Raw genomic sequence first — 22,354 nt, 5'->3', positions numbered from 1 at the left:
ATTCTGGGGCACCTTGTTGGCAGTTGACATGTACTGCGCATAGGACGATCAAGTGTGTGTCATCTGTCTAGCGTGTACTTGGATATGGTCTCTCCACAGAAGCACTGTTATGGGCGTGTCTGAACATGGCCCCGGCGTGTCTGGAGAAGGCGTCGCGCGCATCGGCTACTCCCACGCCTTCCCCAGCCAACCTCGGTCCGTCGCAACTCGAGCCTCGTCTCCCCATCACGCTGTCACGTTGCAGCCCCTAACATCCACCCTCCCAATGCTCCCAAATGCCCTCCGCAGACTTCGCCGCCGCCCAGCAACGCATCGCAGCCCGCCGCGCTCAACGCGCCCTTCAGCAGCGCAATCACCATGAGCCGCCGCCATCAACCGCACAACGCGCCCTCTCGCGCCTGCCCTTCCCCTTCAGCAGCGTCTCCTCGACCGGATTCAGCGTCTGGGACGCGATAAAAGGCCGGTCGGGAACACGGCCAGAGTTCCGCGTCGGCCAAGTCGATGCCGAACTCCTCGATGAGGAACTCCTTACCCTGATGAAGGGCCAGGTCGGCGAGGGCTTGAAGTACTTCGGAAGCCATATCACAGATCATTACTCAGCTGAGATATTGCTGGCATTGAGGGCTGTACTGTGGAAGCTGAGCATTTGGGACCAGAACGCGAGTTATGGCGCGCATCTACAGGGGCTGCGGTATACGGATGCGCGGAGTAGTGCGCCGAATCGCCCACCACCTAAGCCGTGGCAGAAGATCGCATACGGGGCTGTCACAGTCGGAGGGCGATACGCGTGGACAAAGTGGGAAGAGTACCTTCTATCCGCTTCGGAAGACTACACTCGACCCGAGAGCGCGCGATTGAAGGTTCTAGGACGTTTGAGCGAGCTCGCAGGAAACGCACACGACGTCCTCGGCCTTGCCAGCTTCCTCGTCTTCCTCGTCGACGGGCGGTACAGAACGATAACCGACCGCCTCCTCCGTCTACGCCTGACACCAACCTCGCACTCCACATCACGCGAAGTCAGCTTCGAGTACCTCAACCGCCAACTCGTCTGGCACGCCTTCACCGAGTTCCTCCTCTTCCTCCTCCCCCTCGTCGGCATCTCGCGCTGGCGCCGCATCCTAAGCCGCACATTCAAGAAGCTACGCACGACCGTCCTCTCTCTCCTCGGCCGCTCGAAACCCGCCAACGACGAAGACGACGAGGAGAGCAAAGCAGCTGGCGAACTCGGTTTCCTACCCGAACGCACCTGCGCAATCTGCTACCGCGACCAAAACCCCACCACCACCACCGAAGCCGACATCCTCACTTCCTCGGCTGGCGGCGGCGGCGTCGTCGGCTCCGCAACAACCGACATCACCAACCCCTACGAAACCATCCCATGCGGCTGCATATACTGCTTCGCCTGCATCGCGCAACGCATCGCAAACGAAGAAGGCGAAGGCTGGACGTGCCTCCGCTGCGGCGAGACAGTCAAGGAATGCAAGCCTTGGAACGGCGATGTCATTGAAGAGCAACCTCGTCGCGTTGATCATACCGAAGTGCACGAGCGACCCAGTACAGCCAAGTCTGTTGGTTTCGCTACGGCTGGCGATGAACTAGATGAGAAGGCGCTGCTGAGGGAGGTCGATCCCATGCCGGAGATGGAAGACGCCGCGGATACAACGCAAGAGGATGAGGAGGGCATAATGGGCACGACTCACACGCGCGGTCTGGATCTCGGAGAATCGTTGTTTACCGAGAGTTCAGAGTGGGCGCGTGCTAGTGAGGATCGAAGCAGCGATGATGGACAGAGTCAGGAGTACACTGAAGATAGTGAAGAGGAAGAGGAGGGTGATCAGTCGGGCTTTTACGACCGACGATAAGGCTTGGGAGGGTTGGTTTGGTTAGGTTAGGCTGGGGCTACTACACGACTGTTGTATAATTACTGGATGCGTTGAATTGCAAGATACCCTGATTTCTCAAGCTTGGTTTGTTCCATTGTGCTATGCTATCAAGTGTCATTGAGCTATCGTGAGACCAGTCCATTATCTGATTCCGACTTTTTGATCTTGATCGTCTGATGAGGGATCGCTCGAAGCTAGATATCACATGCAAAGCCAGAGTCTCGCGCCGCAACGCCTTGATTGATGCGGTCCGTCCTGCGTCGTGTAGCATCCGTCGGCTCTTGCCCTTGCGCTGGCCTCAAGGCTCCGTAGCATAAATGCCAACGTGCATAATCGCAACTTGGCCTTCTCTCGTTATACACAGCAAACCGCCCATTGTCTCATCATGTCCGCATGAAATCCGCAAACCTCGGCAGAGCTGCCATCTTTTCCTCGGGACTTGTCGTCTCGGCGAAGAAGATGAGGCGCTGGTTCTTGTCCTTTTTGCTCTTCTTCTCTTCTTTTGGCGCGGCTTCTTTGGTCACTTCGTTGATCAGATCGTCAACAGAGTTGGATATGTCGCCGTTCTGACCGGGCGGGTATGCACCCGGTGGTGGAGCGCCGAAACCAGGTCGAGGAGGTAACGCGCCAGGTTGGCCGGGTATGCTGCCAGGCCTTGGGGGCATGCCACCGTTGGCGGGCGAGAAAGGTTGCGGGACGCCTTGAGGAGGGTATGCGGGCGCACCGGGTGGGAAGGCCACGGGAGCGCCAGGGGGTGGTACACCGTACGGTGTCTGCGCAACTGGTGGTGTCTGTGGATAGGTTAGTCCCATATCTTTTCCCTGTCCAGAATCTCGGATACATACAGCAGTCTGTACTGGCTCCACAGGCGCGGGTAGCACACCGTTCTTTCGATCTTCTCTGAACTGGGCCGCCCTCTTCTCAATCTCCTCCAGACTCTCGTTGATCTTCGGCCTCTTGTTCGGTGCAGCTTGGCCATTGACGTACGCTCCGCGCATAGGGTTACCGGTAATTCGCGCGCGCTCTTGCTCCTCGGCGAAATGTGCTTGTGTGACTTGCTGGTTGTGCTGGTCTATTATTTCGGCCGGGACACCCTCCATACCGAAGATCTCCAGCTCGAGACCTTGACGGCCGGGGTTGGCATTTTCAACGTGAGTAAGGGTCTCCTTGTGGACTTGGTTCATGTGCACGGAGAGACCTAAGAAGCTGTTAGTATTGCTTATCCAGTGCGCGGAGTTGATTCGAGCGGTGCGTACCTCCGGCAGTATTTAACCGCCTTCCACAGCGGTCGCATTTGAAATGTTTGGCCTTTTGGTGAGAGATGAGAATCTTCAGGTCGTCGAAGTCGCGCTCGCAGTAGTAACACCATGGTCGCTGCAGACGTCAGTATGGGCGCTGTATGCGATTTGGGAGCGCATATCGTACCTCGAGCTTCTGGTTCAAATCCGGATATCTTCTGCGTTTCTTCGTCATGTTTGCGATTGGTACGAGGGAAGTGGGGAAGGCGTGGTCGCGCTCGCGGTCGGTCGAAGTGAAGCTCAGGGCTCGCGGTTCCTCGAGAGCTAGCCTAGCGCGGTGGTCCATGCGGCGAACATATCAACTTTTCTTCTCGCTCACCCATTCTCACCTACACCATCACAATGACAGACATCATCAGCCTCTAATGTGAGGACGAAACCATGTCGGAGTGTCATTCTAGATACATCCATCCATCATAGGACGCAACACGCACACCAGCCACTTGAGTCTCCGACACTTTTACGAGTCCCTTTCGGGGGAGCATCCCACAGCTTTGCGTCTTGCTCAGCTGTGGTGTATGCGGCTGTACTTCAGTACGTGCATTCTTCGTCTGACGAAGTCCGTTGCAAGAACAAATAAAAAGGTCCTTCATAGTTCACACTTCCTCGCTCTTCGGAGAAATCCTACGAAGAGTGTGACTCCTTGGCTACCTACATATCTGCTTGCTCCACCAGAGCCATCAGGCTGAAGTTGGGGTTCTCGTCTTCGCTTGCCATCATACCGCGAATGACGCCAAGGCATTTCTCGGAGAGAACGTCTTCGTCTGCTGTGAGCGCCCCGAGGTCTATCGGCCGCTTGCGGTCACCGTCAAGTTGGTACAGATGACTGTCTGTTGATGATTTGACAAAGGCCATGTAGTGGTACTCCACGTCGTCTTCCGCGTTGAGGGGCGCCTCAGTATCTCCCTTGCTTGCTACTCCAGCATACGCCCGTTCGAGCCCATCGTTTTTCCCCAATGCCTTCGCCAGCTCGTCTGAATCAGGCGTAAGACTAGCATCAAGTAATTGGGCGATGATCGAGTCGCCGTCTGCCCGATATCAGTACGGTTGTTCATTAAGTTCATGGCTATCATACCGATCCTCCGTCGCGCCTCGCCATTACAGACAGCATGCAGTATCGCATAAAGACCACATGCATTGTTGATGGTCTGCTTGAAGAAGATCACGTCATCAGCACCTCCAGAGGTTCGAAACTCCTCAAGCGTAGCGTCCTCGTCTTGAACTCGCTTTTCATAGTCGTCCGTCGTCGGGAACACCAGTATCAACGCAAAAGCGGGACGCGGAAGAAAGCCAAGCAGTTCTGGATCGTCCAAGGAGAGCACATCCTCGAAGACCAACGAGGTGGATAGACCGAGCTTATGCGCAAGCTCGGTGAAGACGTCTGGATTTGACTCGAGGGGAATGAAGTGCTTGGTATATGCCGGTACGCATGCTTGGTCTGCAGTGGTCATTGTTGATAAAGACGTGTTGATGTGGTTTTCTTGCTGTCATGTCAAACGTACTTGCTGCCTGAGAGTTAAGGCTGAACACCGCACCTGCTTCGTTGCTTCTGCGCTAACCGCTTTAGGTCATCATCGTAAGCCTTCAATCGTGCACAATAATGTATCTTAGTGGTACAGCTACCAACATCAGGGCCAACCTCTTTGGACGTACCTAATAGTGGACGTTAAAATCTCCCAATGCAATGAGACCAGCGGATGACTACGATGCCGTACACGAGTCCACGATCTTATAGCTAGCGTTGTGCGTATCAACACTGATATATCAATGGAGAGGTGTCCGATCTGTCGAACCGTGGCTGTGTCGTACATGCATGAGCTTACCGCCGTTGTTGTGCGGCGGTTTGTGGCCCCCGAACAACACCGACTGTTGATGTTCGAGTAAGAGAGACTGCGAAAAGGCTAGGATTACTGGCTCGCGATGAGCCACCAAGCCATACTGGCGACTGATTCACGAGATAGTCTTGGTCAATTGGTCGTGTGCGTTCGTGGACAAGATAGAGACAGTGAACAGGAAGTAAGAAGAGACAGTAAATTGATCATACAGCTTCATGATTAAGACTAGTTAATGATCTTTTTGCCATCCTGTCGGCCAAAAGGAATGACCAGCCAAACAGCAGGCAAGAGGCTCAGTCATAGATCAAGATCGCATAAGCTGAGCAGCTCATCACTTATCAGCACAGCCATCAGGGCACCCATTGACCGGGCAAGCAACTGCAACCACGGGGCAATCCGCAGCAGTCTTACATAAGGCAGAGTTGCCCTTTGAGTCTCTCCCCCAGCACCAATCTCCAGCACACGTACACTAACGCATGTATCAGCATCTCGACGACATATATTCCCCCTTGAAGAGTATGACACTGAACTAACCTTTCTCCAGCAATAGCCTTGCTCGCAGCCAAAGTCCTCTGTGACACAATGTCCCGCTGATGAATCGTGGAATGGAGAGTACGCGATGTTGATCGTGACGCTGAGTTGCTGTGGGTGACGAGGAAGTAATTTGTCCGTGCCTGCGAGGACGTGTTGAGGCATACCACTACCAAGGCGGGTGTGTAGTCCCACTAGGAGAAAGCTCAGGATAGTGTTCTTCATGGTGAATGGTGCTGTGGGTGTGAGTGAGGGATGGAGATAAGGAAAGAATATTTGGAGAGTGCGAGCAGCTAGTTATACTGTTTCGCGTGCTACAAGGTGTTCTGGTCTTACGTAGGCCAGTGGCTTCGTGATTCTCGTGGTGCAGGCGCCTCGTGGTATGAGGCGAGCTACGCAGACTCCTCGAGGTCGTGAGGTGTCATTGTAGGCGGAAGTTGGGGGTTGGGGAGTAAGAATTGAGAGACATGCATGTGATTATTGGGAGGGAGAAAAGCGTGGGCAAGGCTGTGCTGGAGTTTGGGTAGATAGTGATGGATATTCACGAATATTGTCGTGGATCTGAAGAAACATGATACTTCGCTACGCTGTTGGTAGTTTACACGTCTCGGCTCACTTTGGGTAGGGATACGGAAAGGAACTGGTGGGAAGGATTCAGTGCTCGGGAGGTGCGATGTAAGGAGTCGAAGATTGTGCAAGGGTTTGGTTGTTCGACAGCGAGGGTGGTGGTTCACCACAGCGGATTTTGAAAGGTACGCCCAATGTGAGTGAAAGTATATTGCACGAGACCGAGGTGTATTGATTGCAGCTTTAGCTGCATATTGCAATTCGTCGAAGGATCCTCATGTCTCGATGTTAAAAGAGATGGCTTCTCATTGGTCCATCAAGCTCTGCTTCCCGTCATCCGATGTATGCTAAGATGCTAGTACATCTGCGTTAGGTTAGTGTCCTAAGGAAGGAGTAGGAGCGCGGGATAGCAGGCGCGTATTTAGGCAGGAACTTCACAAGAACCTGTTGCTACCTACGTACGTCTTCCACCTGTACCCATCCGCTAGATAAGCATTGCGCAAGGGATGAGTACACCTGCACTGAAGCTGCACCTTCTCGACTCCGCGCTCACGGGTCGTCGGAAGAAAACCAAGGCACCGTGTAAGTTGCCAAAATTGAGTCAAATTTAGGTATGAAGTGCTTGAGCCTTTCTTGCACACAAAATCGTAACTTTGCCATTCGGTTGCAGCAGCACTCCAAGCTAGCTAAAGCAACTGAAGCATCTTGGGTAAAGCTAATATCGCGACACTGCAGGTGTCCGGCGTAGGCACATTTCAAATACAAAGGTGCAGATATTTCGGCTCCCATCCCATTAATAGTTCTGACGTGGAACCCCGCGCTGCTACTTCCTATTCGGGTAAGTACTTCCCCATGTGTATATCCGTTAGTATACCCCACTCCTTCCAAGGTTACCAACAAAGTCAACCCCGCCCCTCACCGTACCAAACTTCGACGGTTACTCCCGTCGCGACTAATCCGATGGGGCGTTTCAGAAATTTCCTGTCTCGTTTGTCCTGCGGGATCTTCCACATCAAACCCAAATACTCAAGATTACCTCGCCCAGATCCTACAATGGCGACAAAAGTCCACGAATACAAACTCCCTCCCACAGCCCTCATTCCTAACTCACCATACCCGCTGCTCCACTATCCCGGTCTTCTCTATGATATGGTGACCTCCCCGCACTTCAAAACAAGAGAGATTCTCGACCTTTATGCATCGAATGGCTGGCAAACACAATGGATAGCGCAGTATGGGATGGACATACAATCGCACTACCACTCCACTACCCACGAAGCCATGACCGTTATCTCAGGCGAAGGCGCATGGATCCGCTTCGGCGTCGCTGACTCCCCGTCTTGGTCGCAGGGGAAATACGAACCGGGTGACAGAGGAGATGGAGAGGTTGGTGGCGTGGATATCAAAGCGGAACTGGGCGATGTCTTCATCATCCCAGCGGGGGTTAGCCACAAAACCTTTTTGCCGCGACCACGGAACGAGGAATTGGCGTTCCACCAACCGAAGGATGTAGAGGAGGGGAGGGCGGCGGAGGTTGATGAGGAAAAGGAAGCGGAGAGGAGGAGGTTTTTTGAGAGTGTGGACATCAGCGGCGGGAAGTTTATGATGATGGGTGCGTATCCTTATGGCGGAGTTTGGGACTTCGCTGTTGGAGGTGAGCATGACGGGAAAGAGGGGGAAGTGTGGAAATTGGGCATGCCGGAGAAGGATCCGGTGTTGGGAGATAGCGATGAGGGATTGAGGGGGCTGTGGGAGGGTGTGGAGGAGGCTGGTGGTAGGGTGGTGATGGGGTTGAGAGAGTTGGGGTTTGGAGTTTGAGGTGTGATTGAGTGTGGGTAACGACCGAAACGATCTCCTACATAGTTCTTCTCATTTTCACGAGGACAGCTTCCTCCTTCATTCCCGTAGTCTCGATACCAAGTTCATCTCATTGCTGCTACGCTCTGTCCATGCGCGTTTCTTTGAAGTCGAGCATGAGCGATAATGCCGAATCCATCGCCAGCAACGAAATGGGGTGCGACTCCTCTACCACTATATCCAAATACGCCATATCTTTGTATCAGGTAGGTTTGAGAACATGTGGTCGTGATGTTCTCCGCCGCACGATCATTCCGAGACGGGTCCGACATCCCCGAAAACGGCGCTAGCCTCCACTCCCGCCCACGCGCCCTACGAGTGATCCATCAAGGTCCATCCTATATAACAAATGGCAATGCCCCTAACTTTCACAGTTTCGCGGCTCTTCGCCATCGAAACAGTCTGTTCAACGAGCTTACCCCTGTTTTAACGCGACGTTGCCAAAGTCCCGAAGTGACTCACCTAGGTAGGTAGGCACGATGCTGCCTCCCACGCCCCTTCCAAACACCCAGGCACAAGCCGGCACCTGATTAGCGCAATGCAGCAAGAGGAGGCACACAACACCAAGACAACTTAGGACCCCTCGCAGACCACTCTTGCTTCCAGAAGACGTCCACAAGGAGCGACGCTTTGCCAAAACCACCACCATGCCGCAGATAACCGCCGAATTGCGACCATAGCCAAGCGACCCGAGTCCCTATCATCATTACCAACGCCAACACCTTCTCACTCAATCATGAGAGGGTCATACCAACACATACAGTCGTGGGAGCGACTGTACGCCCGACCCAGATCACTGGGCATCCAAGCCGCCAAGGCCAAGTCAGTGCCGCATAGCCGGACGCCCTCTGACTGATAGCAATCACTCGGCGTAACCTTACTCCCAGCTGGCTGACCGAAAACCTGTCCATGTAGGCGATGAAGTTCTATGGGAAAGGGCCGTTGTTCATCGGACGCGTGTCGCCAGAAGACACCTGAACGATATAACAATTACTGATGTAGATGCGTCCCGATGGGTCACGTGTGTGACCACAAACGCACGCCGAGGCCATCGTGCTTAGGCACCAAGACGTATCGGACCCCTCGTGGCTGACGGCCAACTCTGGTCCCACTCGTAACCCATAGACGGATTCCGAGCATTACCCCAGATCTGGATGCGTCGAGCTCTGTCGCGTGCGCAAGCTTTACCGCGCGCCAAGATCAATACACTAGAACCCAAGACCGACTGGACTGACCAGACGATATCTCAGTTCCCCCCGTGGCTGACGCGCCAACACAGGTTCAGCACCATGTCCGAGATACATGCACGCCTGGTACGGAATCGGCAGTGGTGTTGAGCGCTCAGGATGGAGCGAACCAACCAATGTAGAGCTGCTGATCACCCAAGACCCGTTGTATCCGAGTATTAGGGTACGCCCAAGCTAGCTGAGCCTCTGCGCAGGATCTGGGGAAGCCTTGGATGCGAGCGCCACACTACTAGTGCTGTTTGTAGAAGGAAGGTGGGCGATTGCTTGGGCTGGGCACATGCTTGGAGAGATAGGATATGTGGCACGACAGTCAGATTGTAAGACTCTATATACCGGGATCTCACTGCGCAAATCTTACGGTTCGACTTTCACGTTCGTCTCCGCAACTCGCCTTTACACGGCCGTGAATTGACCCCGTCACTCAGTCGGGAGCGACAAACTCCTTTTTCTCTCGTTCTCTACGTACTACACCCATTCGTCAAGATGGCTGCAATCAAGAATATCCTCATGAAGCTCTCGCCAGCGGCGAAGAAGAGCGAAGATGGACGCGACATGTTCTCGAACCGCATCCAGTTCGTTCTCTGCGCCATGGGCGGTGCTGTTGGTCTTGGTAACCTGCTGCGCTTCCCATCGGTCGTGTACAACAACTACGGTCTCCAATTCTTCATCCCCTACTTCATCGCCCTATTCTTCGTCGCTCTGCCGGTCCTGGTCCTCGAGATCGCACTCGGTAGCGTTTACCGTGGTGGCCCAGTTCTCGCGTGGCACAGCAACAACAAGCGCGCTAAGGGTATTGGTCTAGCGGTCGTCTTCAACGGCGTAGGTGGAATTGACTTGCAATACTAGAAAACATTCGCTAACTTTGCAACCTCGTAGTATGTTGTGGTCACCTACTATGTACCCCTCCTAGCATGGATCATGAAGTACTTCTCTCGCAGTTTCCAAAGCCCTCTGCCATGGAAAGGCCAGGATCTCGAGGAATACTTCGCCAACGTCATCGTTGCCAACACGGCCGCAGCTTCCACGGGTAGTCTCAACCCCGACGGCAGCGTTGCTTCGTACACTCAATACGTCGGTACTGGTATGCTCGGAGAGACCGCAGGCTGGGCCATCTTCACTTGGTTCGTTACCTGGTTGTGCGTCTTCAGGGGTGTTGGTATGACTGGACGTGTCATCTACGTTACTATGGGCCTCCCGCTCGTCCTTATCATCATTCTCATCGGCCGTGGAGTCTCGCTGCCTAATGCTGGAGAGGGCATTAAGCTTTACTTCGCGACATGGCGCACCAGCGCCCTCGAGAGCCCACAGATCTGGCAAGCAGCTTTCGGTCAGATCTTCTTCTCTATCGGTGTTGGTTTTGGGTACGTTCGATGGTCTATCTCAAAAAAGAAGTATATTGACGTGTCTCTAGATACTTCACATCGTGGGCATCTTACTGCTCTTCGCACTCCAACGCTGTACAAGATGCTCTTATCATTGGTTTCAGCAACTCCGCCGTTGAGATTATCGCAGCTTTCTCAGTCTTCGGTGTTGTCGGCTATCTGGGCATTGATCCCTCCAGCGGCACACAGCTCGGTACTTTCGTTACAGGGTTCATCACGTATCCCGAGGCTCTTGCTCAGATGCCAGGCGCACCATTCTTCTCCGTTGTCTTTTGTGAGTTGCAAAATATCATCTCCTGAATGAGAATACCTTGCTAATCGTTTCTTATAGTCTTCACCCTCTTCCTGCTCGGTCTGACGTCCGCCTTCTCCCTCCTCGAAGTCATGACAACACTCATCATGGACACGAACTGGGGCCGCAAACTTCCTCGCTGGGCCGTCTGCACCATTGTCACCGTCATCTCTGCACTCATCTCCCTCATCTACTGCACCGAGTTCGGACTGCAGGCTCTCGATGCAGTTGACACCTACGTCAACGATGTCGCCCTCTTCTTCACAGTCTGGTGCGAGACCTTCGCCGCAACATCCCTCTACCGCTGCCGCGACGTCGCCCACCAAGTCGGCTGGCCGGGATACCTCATCTTCACCATCGGTTTCGCCGTGGCCCAAGGTCTCGGTATTCGCGTCGCCTACGGATCAACCCCCGGAACCGGTGCTGGTGTCGGTTTCGCCTTCTTCATCGTCAGCAGTCTGATCGCGCTCTTCGCTGCCAGGACACCCGCTATCCCTGGTCCCCGCTTCTTCGGTAACAACCAGTTCTTGAGCCGTTTCTGGTGGGTCGCTTTCTACCCTGGACACCAGCTCACACGGGATATGAATGTGACTATTGGCGTGGGAAAGAACTGGAACATTCCCTTTTACTGGGCTGTTATCATGAAGGTATGCTCACATCTAATGAAACCTTTGAGTGCATCCCGCTGACTGTTCTACCTTACAGTACATCTCCGGCCCTATTCTCGCCATCGTCCTCTCCTTCGCCTACCCCAAGTTCACACAACAACACATGTTTGACCCAATCATGATCTACGGGTTCAGCATCGTGCACCTCGTGCTGCCTACCATCGTTCTGGGTCTTCTGATGCCATCATGGTTCAACTGGATCATCCCATCCGAGAAGGTTCTTCTCGGTGACAAGCCAGTTGCGCCTTTGGAGACGATTGACAACACGAACGCCATTATGAGGATAGGCAGTGAGGAGACGGGATCAGCGCCGCCGTACGAGGAGCCTAAGATGATGGAGACGAAGTCGACGAAGGTTTAAGCGGACTTTGCTGACACTTGATCGCATGGGTTTTTCGATGTAATGATAGAGGGGGTTGTAGCTGGTGATTAGACACACTCGCTCATATACTTGTAATTCGGACTAGCGATATACCAATCCAAAAATCCACACTTCTTCTCATCCCACATATCCTTTCGCAACAGGCCCCCTGGTACAAATCCTACCTTGGACTAGCCCTAACCAACCACGCCCTAATCCCCTCTGTATGCCTCCTAGGCAAACCCTCCCACCTCCCCTCATCATACGTCTTGTCCATCTCCCTCAGTATCCCCTGCGCCTTCCTCAACTGCAGTCTCTTCGCCCCCGCCCAAGGCGTCTTATCAATAAACGCATCCGCCTCGCCCACCAACTCCATCCGCTTATCCCTCACCTCCTTCCCATCTTCCTTCTCCGCATCACACAACTTACACTGACACCTGAAACCCCATGTCCGCTCCAGGAACCCCTGTCTCGTCTCGTAATCAAGCGACGCGTCGTATGGATGGAAAATCTCCTCGCCGGCTTTGATGGGCTGGGTCGCCCGGATGATTATCATATCGCCTGCGAATTCCTTCGTCGTGTTGGACAGACAGGAATGGTTGATATAAGCCGCATGTCGCCAGAGTCCTGTGCTAGCGTTCCTAGCACTCTCCTCGCCGAATTGGCTTCCAGGCCCGAAACCGTTCCGCGACATGATGTCGTGGACGCGGAAGACGTCGACGATGGCACCCTCTTCGTTGCTGAAGATCTGTGGGCCTTCGCCTTGGTAGTCGCCGAAGAGATCCATCAATTTCTCTGTTTGAGAAGGCTGGTTCAGACATTTCTGTACGAGTGCTTTTGCGAGACCGACGGGTGCGACGCGGATCCGGTCGTCGCGTGTGTCGTAGGTCATGGCTGTTAAAGTGTCTTCTTCGTGGCCCCAGACTACGCAGAAGGCTTTTTCACACATTACGATGTCGCCGGTGGCGAGGTCGCGTGTTGCGTAGAGACCGCGGCCCTTTCCGGGACTGTCTTTGATGAGCGTGTTTTTGGTGAAGTTTCCGGCATCGACTCGCGAACGGGCTTTGGAGAGGTTGGTGCGGATCTTCATTAGGTCGTAGCCTCCTGTTTCTTCTTCGCGGAGGCGGGCTTCGATTTTCTTGAGTTGGAGTTTGGCGTCTTTGTCGTCGGGGGTCAGCTTTTGTTGCTCGAGGAAGAATTGTTTGGCTTCTTGCCAGTGGCTTTGCGAGTATGCGGCTGAACCCGCGCGATAGTAGGCTTTACTATCTAGCTCTTTGGACTTTTGATCTTCGCGTCCCGTCAGTGAGGCGCGGGCGTCTGTCTTTACTTCATCTAGTCGGCCTAGTAGCAAGTTCACGTATGCGCGATTCCGGGAGATGTCGCGGGCTAGATCGGGGTTCGATTCTGCTAGGATGCCTTGCTTTGCGATTGCTAGACCTGCTGTGTACTTCTCGTGGGCTAACGGGAGATCCTGCTTCTTCAGTGCGTTGTTGCCTTGAGTCTTAAATCTTGTGGCTGCCTTTTCTGCTGCTGCGGCATCCTCGAAGCTCTTTGGGCCTTCTTCATGGCAAATGACTAGGTCTGAAGGATGGTCGATGCGAATTGTAGGCTCGCCCTGTTCAGTGAGGGTAAAGTATGGCTCCTTGATGATGAAAAGCTTGGTCGACTCCAGTACATCCTCGCTATATCGTGACTTGTGCAGCAGTATTTCCAAACGCTCTGCGTCAGTTCCGTCTTCATTCTGAACCATAGTCCACGACCTCGCCACGAGTGTGACTACAGGGCTTTCCCGTTTAACAACCAGTTTGCGGCCTCGGTGATGCGTCTCCATCCTGAGGTCTGACATCTTCATCGGCTCTAGATCTGACAGTGGAGTCGTGCAAGGTGGATACGGCCGGCCTACTCCGATGACTGGAATAGTAGTTGAGGTCTTCCCCTGGGTTTGCAGCATATCGGGATCTGGCGCACCTCCCATATCCGCCATGAGAGCTGCACCAGTGGCCGCTTGGTGAGCGGCCAGCTTGTCTCTTGGAGCCTTTGCATTGCCGCTTTGCTCTTCGCACTTTTTAAACCGGTCTCTGATGGTATTCTGGATGCGTTCCGCCTCTTTCTCTGTGAGGTAGATTGTGTTATCTTCTCGTTGACTGTTCGCCATCTTTCCGTCCTGCGTCGTCGAGCCCCGCCCGGCTTCTGCAGATTGGTTACACAGCGTTGCTGGGGTCCTTCTTCGCCCACCAAAATTTCGACCGTTTCCGGTTGACCTCGCTGACAATCGCGTCTTGTCAGGAATTTGCGCAACGGGCTGGCGAAAAGACTCGAAAGAGAAGACGAGACGAAAGTAAGCGACGCGGCACCACGGATCGGAAATGTCAGAATTTATCGCTGGTTGAGTCAGATTCTTTCTCACTTGAAGTTCAACACCACACGCGCAGGCGCATTCGGAGGGGTTGAAGCTAGCTGAAATTTGTTATCGATAAATGCGGGGCTAAAAGCGACACCTTAGAAAGCGGAACTTGAAGCCGCTCTTGAAGTTTACCAACGCCGAACATTGACCGTGCCAAAGAAAGACCACCATGATCTACTTCCACACACTTGAACTTTCTGCGCCCGCTTCTTTCCCCTTTTGATAAGTCTCACTCAGACTGTTGTATAGACTCTTGACCCTGTCGATCTCACCTAGCAGCTTCGTCCTCGCACCCTCATCTTCGATCTCCCCAACGACATCGGCAAAGCTCTTCGCAGTAAAGAACTTGTTCTTGCGGTTGTAAAGCTGCCGGCTTTGTACCTGCTCTTCAGTCTCGCCCTCCCCTGGGACCCGAAATACCTCTTGCAAGATGTCGATATCGTACGGGATTCCGAAGAGATCCCGGCTATCTTCGTATGTGAACAGATAATAGAACTCGTTGAAGCCCGCCCATGTGATACCGCTCAGACACAAGGAACAGGGCTCATGAGTAGCAAGGAAGATGCAGTCTTTGGCTGGATGAGGCCGCGTTGATGGGTCAGGATAGTCGACAGTGCAGAATTGTTGGATACAGTTGATCTCACCGTGTAAGAGGGGTGAAATGCGCTCGTTATTTGTAGCGAGAGTGTATGGTGTGAGGTCTTTGCGGGATAAAATGGCCGCACCGAAGAGTTTCGAGCCACTTGAGACACCTTTTCGCGTCAGAGGTATGATGCTATCCTCGATGGTAGATAGCAGGCTTGAGACCAGGTCCTTGGGTGGTAGTGAGGTTGAGGTCGTGTGGGAAGACATTTTGTGGACGAGTAGCTGAGATGGATATCGTGATGACGGGACACTCAGCCTTTGAGAGGTGTAGGTGTCAATTTAGATTAAGATACTGCTCCCGCTTATCGCTCAATGCGTCTTTGGATGGGGTTGCTCTTGATCTGCATGTCGGAGGCTACCGGTGGCGCATGCCGCGGGGCCTCCCGATGGATTCGTAGCGGGGCGCTACCGACCGCATGCATGGACTTCTGGTTACTTCATTTTGTGGTTCTATATGGTCTTCTTCTTACTAAGACTCAGCCCAGACATCGCGACTGTGCAACGATCATGCCGCTGAAGGTCCACGGGGTGCCATCATAAACCTACTGCCGACCAGAAGTGCGTTCACACTGATTGTGCAGCTCTTTCGATCAGCGGATCTTAATCATTTCCGGCTTCGTTTTGCCCGACAATATATCGTCGAGTGGGTGAGGAACGCCTTCCACCTTCTTTCTATCCAAAGCTGCCATGTATGAGCTGCCAACGACACGATAGAAGTCTTCCTGTGGACGCAGTATCATAGGACAATCGGTGTGCCACAATATAGCAACGTGGTCCCCAGACTGAACAGCGGCTGGACACATTCCAATGTAGCCTTTATGGGTGATAAAGAACCTGTTAAGAATACCATGTCTTTCTTTTTCTTCATCTAGTAGGGCTGGGTTTTGTAACGAGGCGATTTCGCTCATCCCCAACAGCAGATGCGCTATAGACCTCAACATGGCGCGCTCTCCGTGTTTCGCATAATCCGCTATTGCCTCTGGAGACCTTTCTAACCAGTGTTGAGACGCCGCATAGAAGACACCGACGTGGTTTTCGGAAGTGAGGTGGTAGGTAGCGGTCTCACATAAGTCCGTCATGAGGGTCTTGTATCCTTTGGTCGCTTCTGCAGGCCTGATGTGCTCTTCCCAGAAGCTTTCCAAAATGGTCCCTGAGCGTCTAAACTGCAGATGGTGCATGATTCCCGAGAGAGCGACGATTTCGTCTAAAGGAGCGCTCAACATATTGAGAGTGTCAATAGCGAGCGGGTCTAAATCTAATTGCGATGCAGACATTCGCTTGGAAACGGATGCTGTGAACGAGACGCCATTCTCTACGGCGAGCCCACCGAACTTGCAAATCTCGCGCAATGTGTGACAGAATCGGAAGTTGTTAGTGAGAGTAGTATCCCAACATGGTGACCACGACGGCATGTCGCCGAGCTGCCACCGTTCGAGCTGTTCCTCGTGTTGAATTGCCAAGAAGATGTCTACCGTCAAGTTTCGCTGCAAGGCTCGAATAGCAAATTGCCGATAGACATGCTCCACAGGTAAAGTATAGTCCGGTATGGTAGCTTTAGCTAGTGATTGTCCAGCAGGGTCTGCTGCTGCCCAACGATCTTCACCGCATTCTAGCCCCAAGATCGCGAAGATCCGATCACGACTGTCCGAACAGTCAAACATCCTGGCCGTGTGGATTGTTCCCATAAAACTCGTCGCGTAACAGCGCTGATCTTTAATTGCAGATAACCGAGATATGGGTTCGAGTATCTCTGAATGGTATGGCGTGAAGCGCCACATCAAGTCTGGCTTTCCAAGGTTGCGGATGGCCAGGTCGATATAGTTCCAATGCATCTCTTCCACGCCCCACAAGAAGAGCAGGTTCTTTGCGAGTGCGAACTCCTGTATAATCCAAACACGGCCCCACCATGGGCATCGAGTTAACGTGCGGACGGAGAACCACTTTCCGGGGAAGGTGTCCATGGACTGATTGATTCTGTTCAACGTCGTCTCAAGCTCTTCAGGATTCATATCTCGTTGGCCCAGCGCGACACATACATCGAATGCCTCGCGAGCGCAGACTTCTCGGTCAGGACCTAGCCATACGAGGACTCGTTGCGCATTTCGGAAAACACGTTGCATAAGCTGCACTTGATGCGACTTCTCGATATCGTCAATTTGATTGATACATAGTCCGTCGATCCATAAGGTCCGAAGCCGATCTGGTAGCCGAACTCGTAAGAGAACCTCGTGCAGACTACGAGTTACTGGAGTGACCATGGAATCGCAAGTAACCGAACATGACAAATTCGAGTCGCCCCAAACGTATGAAATGGCCTCATAATCCGGGTCGTTGTTGAGGTCGCAATGCTCCAGGCTACACGTGAGAGGATCTGTTTCGGAAGCAGGATGAACGTGCAAAACCCGAATTGTCGTTGGCGAAGCTAGCTGCTTGTACATGGCGTAGAAGGATTGCTGAGTTAGCGTATGGGTGAGCGTGCACTGGACAGTCTTGTAGGAGCTGAGAGTTTTGTAGGAAGGCAACAGCGTTTGCACAAAGATGACAGCTGCAGGGTAGATGATAGGCCAATGATACGCCGAACAGACCTCTGCCTTGCATGCCTAGGTAGAGAAGGCTGGTCAGAGGCTATTGGGTATAGGGTGGAGAGGCGCATGGTCATGGGGACAAAACTCCAGCCCCATCGGCTCAGAAGCTATGGGGCGCATGTTAGGCTCGAGGTGCATAGGGGAAAATAATTGGATATGAGGTGCAAGTAGCTGCCAGAATGCAGACGAGATGCCCAAGTGCTCAGGTGGGCCCACTAGCTGATCACGTGTGGAGGGGCGGGACGCGCTCGACGCGTCTCGAGGTCGTGCATCCTGACATGCTTCACCACCTCAATCATGCCAACGAGCTCAGACGACACCCATGCGCAAATCGAAGAGAATTCCCATGATCAAACGAAGATTTGATTAATTACTCGATCATTGCTACAGCACCCTCATAAATCGACAAATTCGCCCTTGAGCAGCGGATCGTCGCGCACTTGCTGCAAATAGCTCTCCACCTTGGCCGTCAAGGCCGGCACATCGAAGCCAAAATACTTATAAGCAGCTTTGCCCGGCAAGCTGTGGCCAAAGCGCTTCATGCAGCAAGCGGCGTCAGCGTACCTCTCCCACCCATTGGGTGCGAACGGCTCGATGACGACAGCCGGGATACCGCGATGCCTTCGCAGCGTCTCACGCTTGTATTGTGTAGGTTGGGCATCGAACAATCGCTGACACGGGAAGCTCACGACTCGCGCCTTGATGTTCTTCGCCTTCAGCTCCTTCGCCGTATCAACTGCATGATGCAGCTCTGCACCGACACCGATAAGCGTCACGTCCGCATCCTCAACCTCCTCGATCACGTATGCGCCCTTCGCAACCAAGTCCCGATTCGTTTGCGGTAGTTGAGGAAGGGTATGCCGAGACGTCGAGATGATGCTCGGCGTGTTCTTCGCCTCGATCGCTGTGATCCACGCGCCTGCTGTCTCCTCGCTATCGGCCGGTCGAATGTACAATATATTGGGCATAGCGCGGTAGAGATTGGCAAGTTCGATCGGCTGATGGGTTGGGCCATCTTCGCCCATTCCGATGCTGTCGTGTGTGGCCGCATGAATGACCTGAAGACGTTGCAGCGCACCCATACGTACAGCAGGGGCTGCGTAGAGGTAGAACATGAAGAAAGAAGATGTAACGGGGATAAATGTGTTTGGTGCGTATGCTGCCAAACCGTTGGAGATGGCGGCCATGGCATGCTCTCGCACACCATAGTGGATATAGCGTCCGCTGTAGTTGCCGACAATACCACATGTGGTCTTCAGGTCGGGCTAGGTGGAGTTAGCAACCGCTCTTCAACCGAATGTGCACAGCTTACATTCTGGAAGTCGACCTTGCCCTTCCAGTTCATGTTGACTGAAGGCGTCAGATCAGCGGTGCCGACCATGAAGTTGATAATCTTCTCAGCAATCGTGTTGAAGACAAGTCCTGACGCTTTCCTTGTTGCTGTAGGCGCCTCCGGAAACGAGCTTGGGACCAAATCCTTCCAGTTGTCTGTCAGACGACCTTCGACCCGGCGCCTGAACTCAGCACCCTCCTCTGGGTACTTGTTCTCATACTCTTCCACTTTCTTCTCCCACGATTTCACAAGCTCCTCGCCCCTCGCGGGAACGTCTTCGAAGAATTTCCGCACCTCTTCGCTGACAACGAAATGTTCCTCAGGGTTAAAGCCGTACGCTTTCTTCATGTCAGCTACATCAGCTGCTCCGAATGCCATGCCATGGGCAGTGGCATCGCCTGCGACAGCACTACCAAGACCAATCACCGTCCGGACGTTGATGAATGTGGGCTTCTCGGTGGATGATCGCGCCTTGTTCAGAGCTTCGACAAGCCCTTCGATGTCAAAACATCCATCCTCAATGTCGATGATGTCCCAACCGCATGCTGCCATCTTGGCGTTGACGTCCTCGGTATTGGTAAGGTCGACAGAACCGTCGCAGGTAACTTGATTGTTATCGTAGATGATCGTGAGGTTGTTAAGCTTCAGATGGCCAGCAAAAGAGATCGCTTCCAGAGCAACACCTTCCTGCAGGCACGCGTCTCCGATCATACACCATGTGTGATTTGAAACCACGTCGAAGTCTGGTTTGTTGTAGGTTGCCTGGAGGTTCTTCGTCGCCATCGCCAATCCGACCGCATTGGCTACACCCTGTCCCAACGGACCAGTCGTGACCTCGATGCCTTCATGCTCGATCTCGGGATGTCCTGGGCACAACGCGTCGGTGCGTTCTGAGTGGTACGACTTCAACTGGTCAAAGGTCATGGCTTTGTAGCCTGTGAGATGGAGGAATGTGTATTGGAAAAGACAAGTGTGACCATTCGACAGGACGAATCGATCCCGGTTGAAGTAGTCAGGCGTGTGCGGTGCGTATCGCATGACATACTTCCACAGCGCGACACCAATGGCCGCCATACCAATAGCTCCTCTGTCGCATCGTTAGCTTCACTCTCCCAATATCTGGTTGTGGAACTTACCCGGGATGCCCGCCATTGAATTGCTGACATAGATCCGCGATGAGCAACCTAAACGTCTTCAAGACATGATCTTGCTCTTTCGATAACTTCTGGACAGACGACTGTTCCAGCTTCGCTTCTTTCTTCAGTCCATCTACGACATTCTTGCCATAACCGGTCGAGCCGCCGACCTGCGGTGAATCTTGCGAGGTATGCATTATGTGAGGTTGTGCGGAAACTTGGGAGTTGCGAACTTCACAATACAAACATTAGTAGTTCTACAGATCAAACAACATCAGGAGGCGCATCATACATAAGTACACCGCGTGCTGTACTGAAAACTAATCTTCGACGCATATCCAGAACATTTGGCCGGGCATGCCAAATTCGGTAATCCGACGCGTCGCTATTGCGGAGGCAAGCTCGGTGTCTTCAATTCCTATTGGGCAACAGGTTCACAGGCTAGTCGAACGCGGTAACCATAGCCACCAACACACTACGTCGTCAATGCCCGTTGGAAACTTCCCCGCATTTTGCCACGACGACTGCGCTTTCCGGTCCCCAGGTTGAGGGATGGGATTTCCACTTTGGCAAGAATGGAAATCTGGTGCGCTGAACATGTGGGGCTACTTGATACACCTCTACCCGTTTCCCCCAAGTTGACACCAGTCGCCCTTACTGGTGGTGATCGATCTTTACACTGCGACAAGTAAACATGACCCCAGCACTGGTTGATGCGTCTTCTGCTTCCGAAGCACATGCGACACCGAAACCTACTATCAAGACACCGCTGCCAAATCCCTCGCTGCAAGTCACTGCAGACCACAACTTGAAGCTACAAGAGGCGCCTGTGTATGCACCAGCAAAAGGAGAAGTGTTGTTGCATATCAAGGCTACGGGTGTTTGTGGGTAAGGCGCTTCAACTTGGCAGGCATGTCTAGAGCTGATAACGATCTGCCAGATCTGACATCCATTTCTGGAAAGCTGGGAGGATAGGCTCACTCGTTGTCGAAGGAGATTGTATTCTCGGCCATGAAGCAGCTGGCATAGTTCTGCAGTGTGGTGAAGATGTCACGAGTCTCAAGCCCGGTAGACTCAACCCCCCAACGTCCTCATCACTGACTAACATTTACTCCAGGCGATCGCGTAGCAGTCGAACCCGGCGTTCCATGCGGCTCCTGCTTCCTTTGCATGGACGGCCGCTACAACCTCTGTGAAGACGTCCAATTCGCCGGCGTGTACCCCTACCACGGCACAATCCAACGCTACAAAACGCATCCCGCAAAATGGTGCCACAAACTCCCTTCCAGCGTCTCCTATGCCGAAGGCGCACTTCTCGAGCCACTCTCCGTCGTCATGCACGGTATCAAATCCGCCGGTCTATCGCTAGGACGCGGTGCAGTAATCTGCGGCGCAGGTCCCATCGGTCTCATCGCCCTCGCTGCAGCGAGAGCGAGCGGAGCGCATCCCCTCGTTATCACGGATCTTGAACCAAAGCGCCTGGCATTCGCAAAGCAATTCGTGCCGTCGGCCTTGACATACCAGGTCGACCGCAATCTAGATGCGCAAGGAAATGCGAAGAAGATTAGAGAGCTGTTCGATTTCGAGAACGTGGGCGAGTACGGTGCACCGGAGACTGTGCTGGAATGTACAGGTGTGGAGAGTAGTGTTGTTACTGCTGCGTATACGGCGAGGAGAGGGGGTACGGTCATGGTGATTGGGGTGGGGAGGGAGATTATGAATAATTTGCCATTTATGCATTTGAGTCTTGCTGAGGTAAGTGGACTGCACTTCGTCTTGTTTACGTTGGTGAACAAGCTTGAAACCGGGTTTGCTGACACTGCTGTAGATTGATCTCAAGTTCATCAATCGCTACCGTGATACATGGCCTTCTGGCCTTCGGTGTTTGGCGGGTGACATACTTGATCTCAAGCCGCTTGTCAGTCATACGTTTCCGTTGGAGAAGGCACTTGATGCGTTGCATACGTGTGGTGATTTGAGCAATGGCAGTATCAAGGTGCAGATTATCGATGAAGTGGACGATGTTTTTTAGTACCTTCGATATAAAAGATGGGCCACGAAGACATGTCTGTTGTGTGTTTAATTCTATGAGCCTGAGACGGCTGCTCGGACGTACGAAGAACTGAATGAGATGTTTGTTTATTATGTCAAGGGAGAAACTTTAGACCGCACAAAACGGACACGCAAGCTATGGGTCAGGCGATCAAAGCAAGATAGCGGAACTAAAACATAAGAGGTCTGTTGCTTCGCGACAGAAAAGTGTACTGTCGGGGACACTATCTCGCTTGATCGAAACAGTTGCGACGACGCGGAGAGGTACTGGTGACCCG

General features: G+C 53.1%; 8 protein-coding genes across 8 annotated transcripts; 3 read left to right on the top strand and 5 right to left on the bottom strand.

Moving 5' to 3' along the window:
• Positions 1-275: 275 nt before the first annotated feature.
• J4E88_007323 (uncharacterized protein) lies at positions 276-1,862 on the top strand (the record flags this gene model as incomplete). The annotated part of the gene is made up of 1 exon (XM_049400942.1): positions 276-1,862. The coding sequence occupies one exon, from the start codon at positions 276-278 to the stop codon at positions 1,860-1,862; it is 1,587 nt and encodes a 528-aa protein (XP_049253254.1).
• A 404-nt stretch (positions 1,863-2,266) lies between these two features.
• J4E88_007322 (uncharacterized protein) lies at positions 2,267-3,519 on the bottom strand (the record flags this gene model as incomplete). The annotated part of the gene is made up of 5 exons (XM_049400941.1): positions 2,267-2,674; positions 2,729-3,081; positions 3,140-3,257; positions 3,309-3,450; positions 3,515-3,519. The coding sequence occupies 5 exons, from the start codon at positions 3,517-3,519 to the stop codon at positions 2,267-2,269; spliced, it is 1,026 nt and encodes a 341-aa protein (XP_049253253.1).
• A 313-nt stretch (positions 3,520-3,832) lies between these two features.
• On the bottom strand, positions 3,833-4,632 carry J4E88_007321 (uncharacterized protein; the record flags this gene model as incomplete). Its single annotated transcript, XM_049400940.1, has 2 exons — positions 3,833-4,209; positions 4,257-4,632. The coding sequence occupies 2 exons, from the start codon at positions 4,630-4,632 to the stop codon at positions 3,833-3,835; spliced, it is 753 nt and encodes a 250-aa protein (XP_049253252.1).
• Positions 4,633-9,701: 5,069 nt separating this feature from the next.
• Positions 9,702-11,921, top strand: J4E88_007320 (uncharacterized protein; the record flags this gene model as incomplete). The annotated part of the gene is made up of 5 exons (XM_049400939.1): positions 9,702-10,037; positions 10,095-10,579; positions 10,630-10,874; positions 10,932-11,539; positions 11,598-11,921. 5 exons carry the CDS (start codon positions 9,702-9,704, stop codon positions 11,919-11,921), a joined length of 1,998 nt encoding a protein of 665 aa, XP_049253251.1.
• A 181-nt stretch (positions 11,922-12,102) lies between these two features.
• J4E88_007319 (uncharacterized protein) lies at positions 12,103-14,076 on the bottom strand (the record flags this gene model as incomplete). The annotated part of the gene is made up of 1 exon (XM_049400938.1): positions 12,103-14,076. The coding sequence occupies one exon, from the start codon at positions 14,074-14,076 to the stop codon at positions 12,103-12,105; it is 1,974 nt and encodes a 657-aa protein (XP_049253250.1).
• Positions 14,077-14,499: 423 nt separating this feature from the next.
• On the bottom strand, positions 14,500-15,177 carry J4E88_007318 (uncharacterized protein; the record flags this gene model as incomplete). Its single annotated transcript, XM_049400937.1, has 1 exon — positions 14,500-15,177. The coding sequence occupies one exon, from the start codon at positions 15,175-15,177 to the stop codon at positions 14,500-14,502; it is 678 nt and encodes a 225-aa protein (XP_049253249.1).
• A 2,773-nt stretch (positions 15,178-17,950) lies between these two features.
• Positions 17,951-20,221, bottom strand: J4E88_007317 (uncharacterized protein; the record flags this gene model as incomplete). Its single annotated transcript, XM_049400936.1, has 3 exons — positions 17,951-18,820; positions 18,868-19,975; positions 20,025-20,221. The coding sequence occupies 3 exons, from the start codon at positions 20,219-20,221 to the stop codon at positions 17,951-17,953; spliced, it is 2,175 nt and encodes a 724-aa protein (XP_049253248.1).
• Positions 20,222-20,718: 497 nt separating this feature from the next.
• On the top strand, positions 20,719-22,056 carry J4E88_007316 (uncharacterized protein; the record flags this gene model as incomplete). The annotated part of the gene is made up of 4 exons (XM_049400935.1): positions 20,719-20,912; positions 20,965-21,092; positions 21,142-21,779; positions 21,853-22,056. 4 exons carry the CDS (start codon positions 20,719-20,721, stop codon positions 22,054-22,056), a joined length of 1,164 nt encoding a protein of 387 aa, XP_049253247.1.
• Between the last annotated feature and the right edge of the window lie 298 nt (positions 22,057-22,354).

The sequence above is a fragment of the Alternaria novae-zelandiae genome (assembly GCF_023758075.1).
Source record: "Alternaria novae-zelandiae strain BMP 2774 chromosome Unknown scaffold_15, whole genome shotgun sequence".
Taxonomy (NCBI): Eukaryota; Fungi; Ascomycota; class Dothideomycetes; order Pleosporales; family Pleosporaceae; genus Alternaria; species Alternaria novae-zelandiae.
The sequence above is the reverse complement of the archived record's forward strand: the minus strand, read 5'-3'. Positions and strand labels throughout refer to the sequence as shown.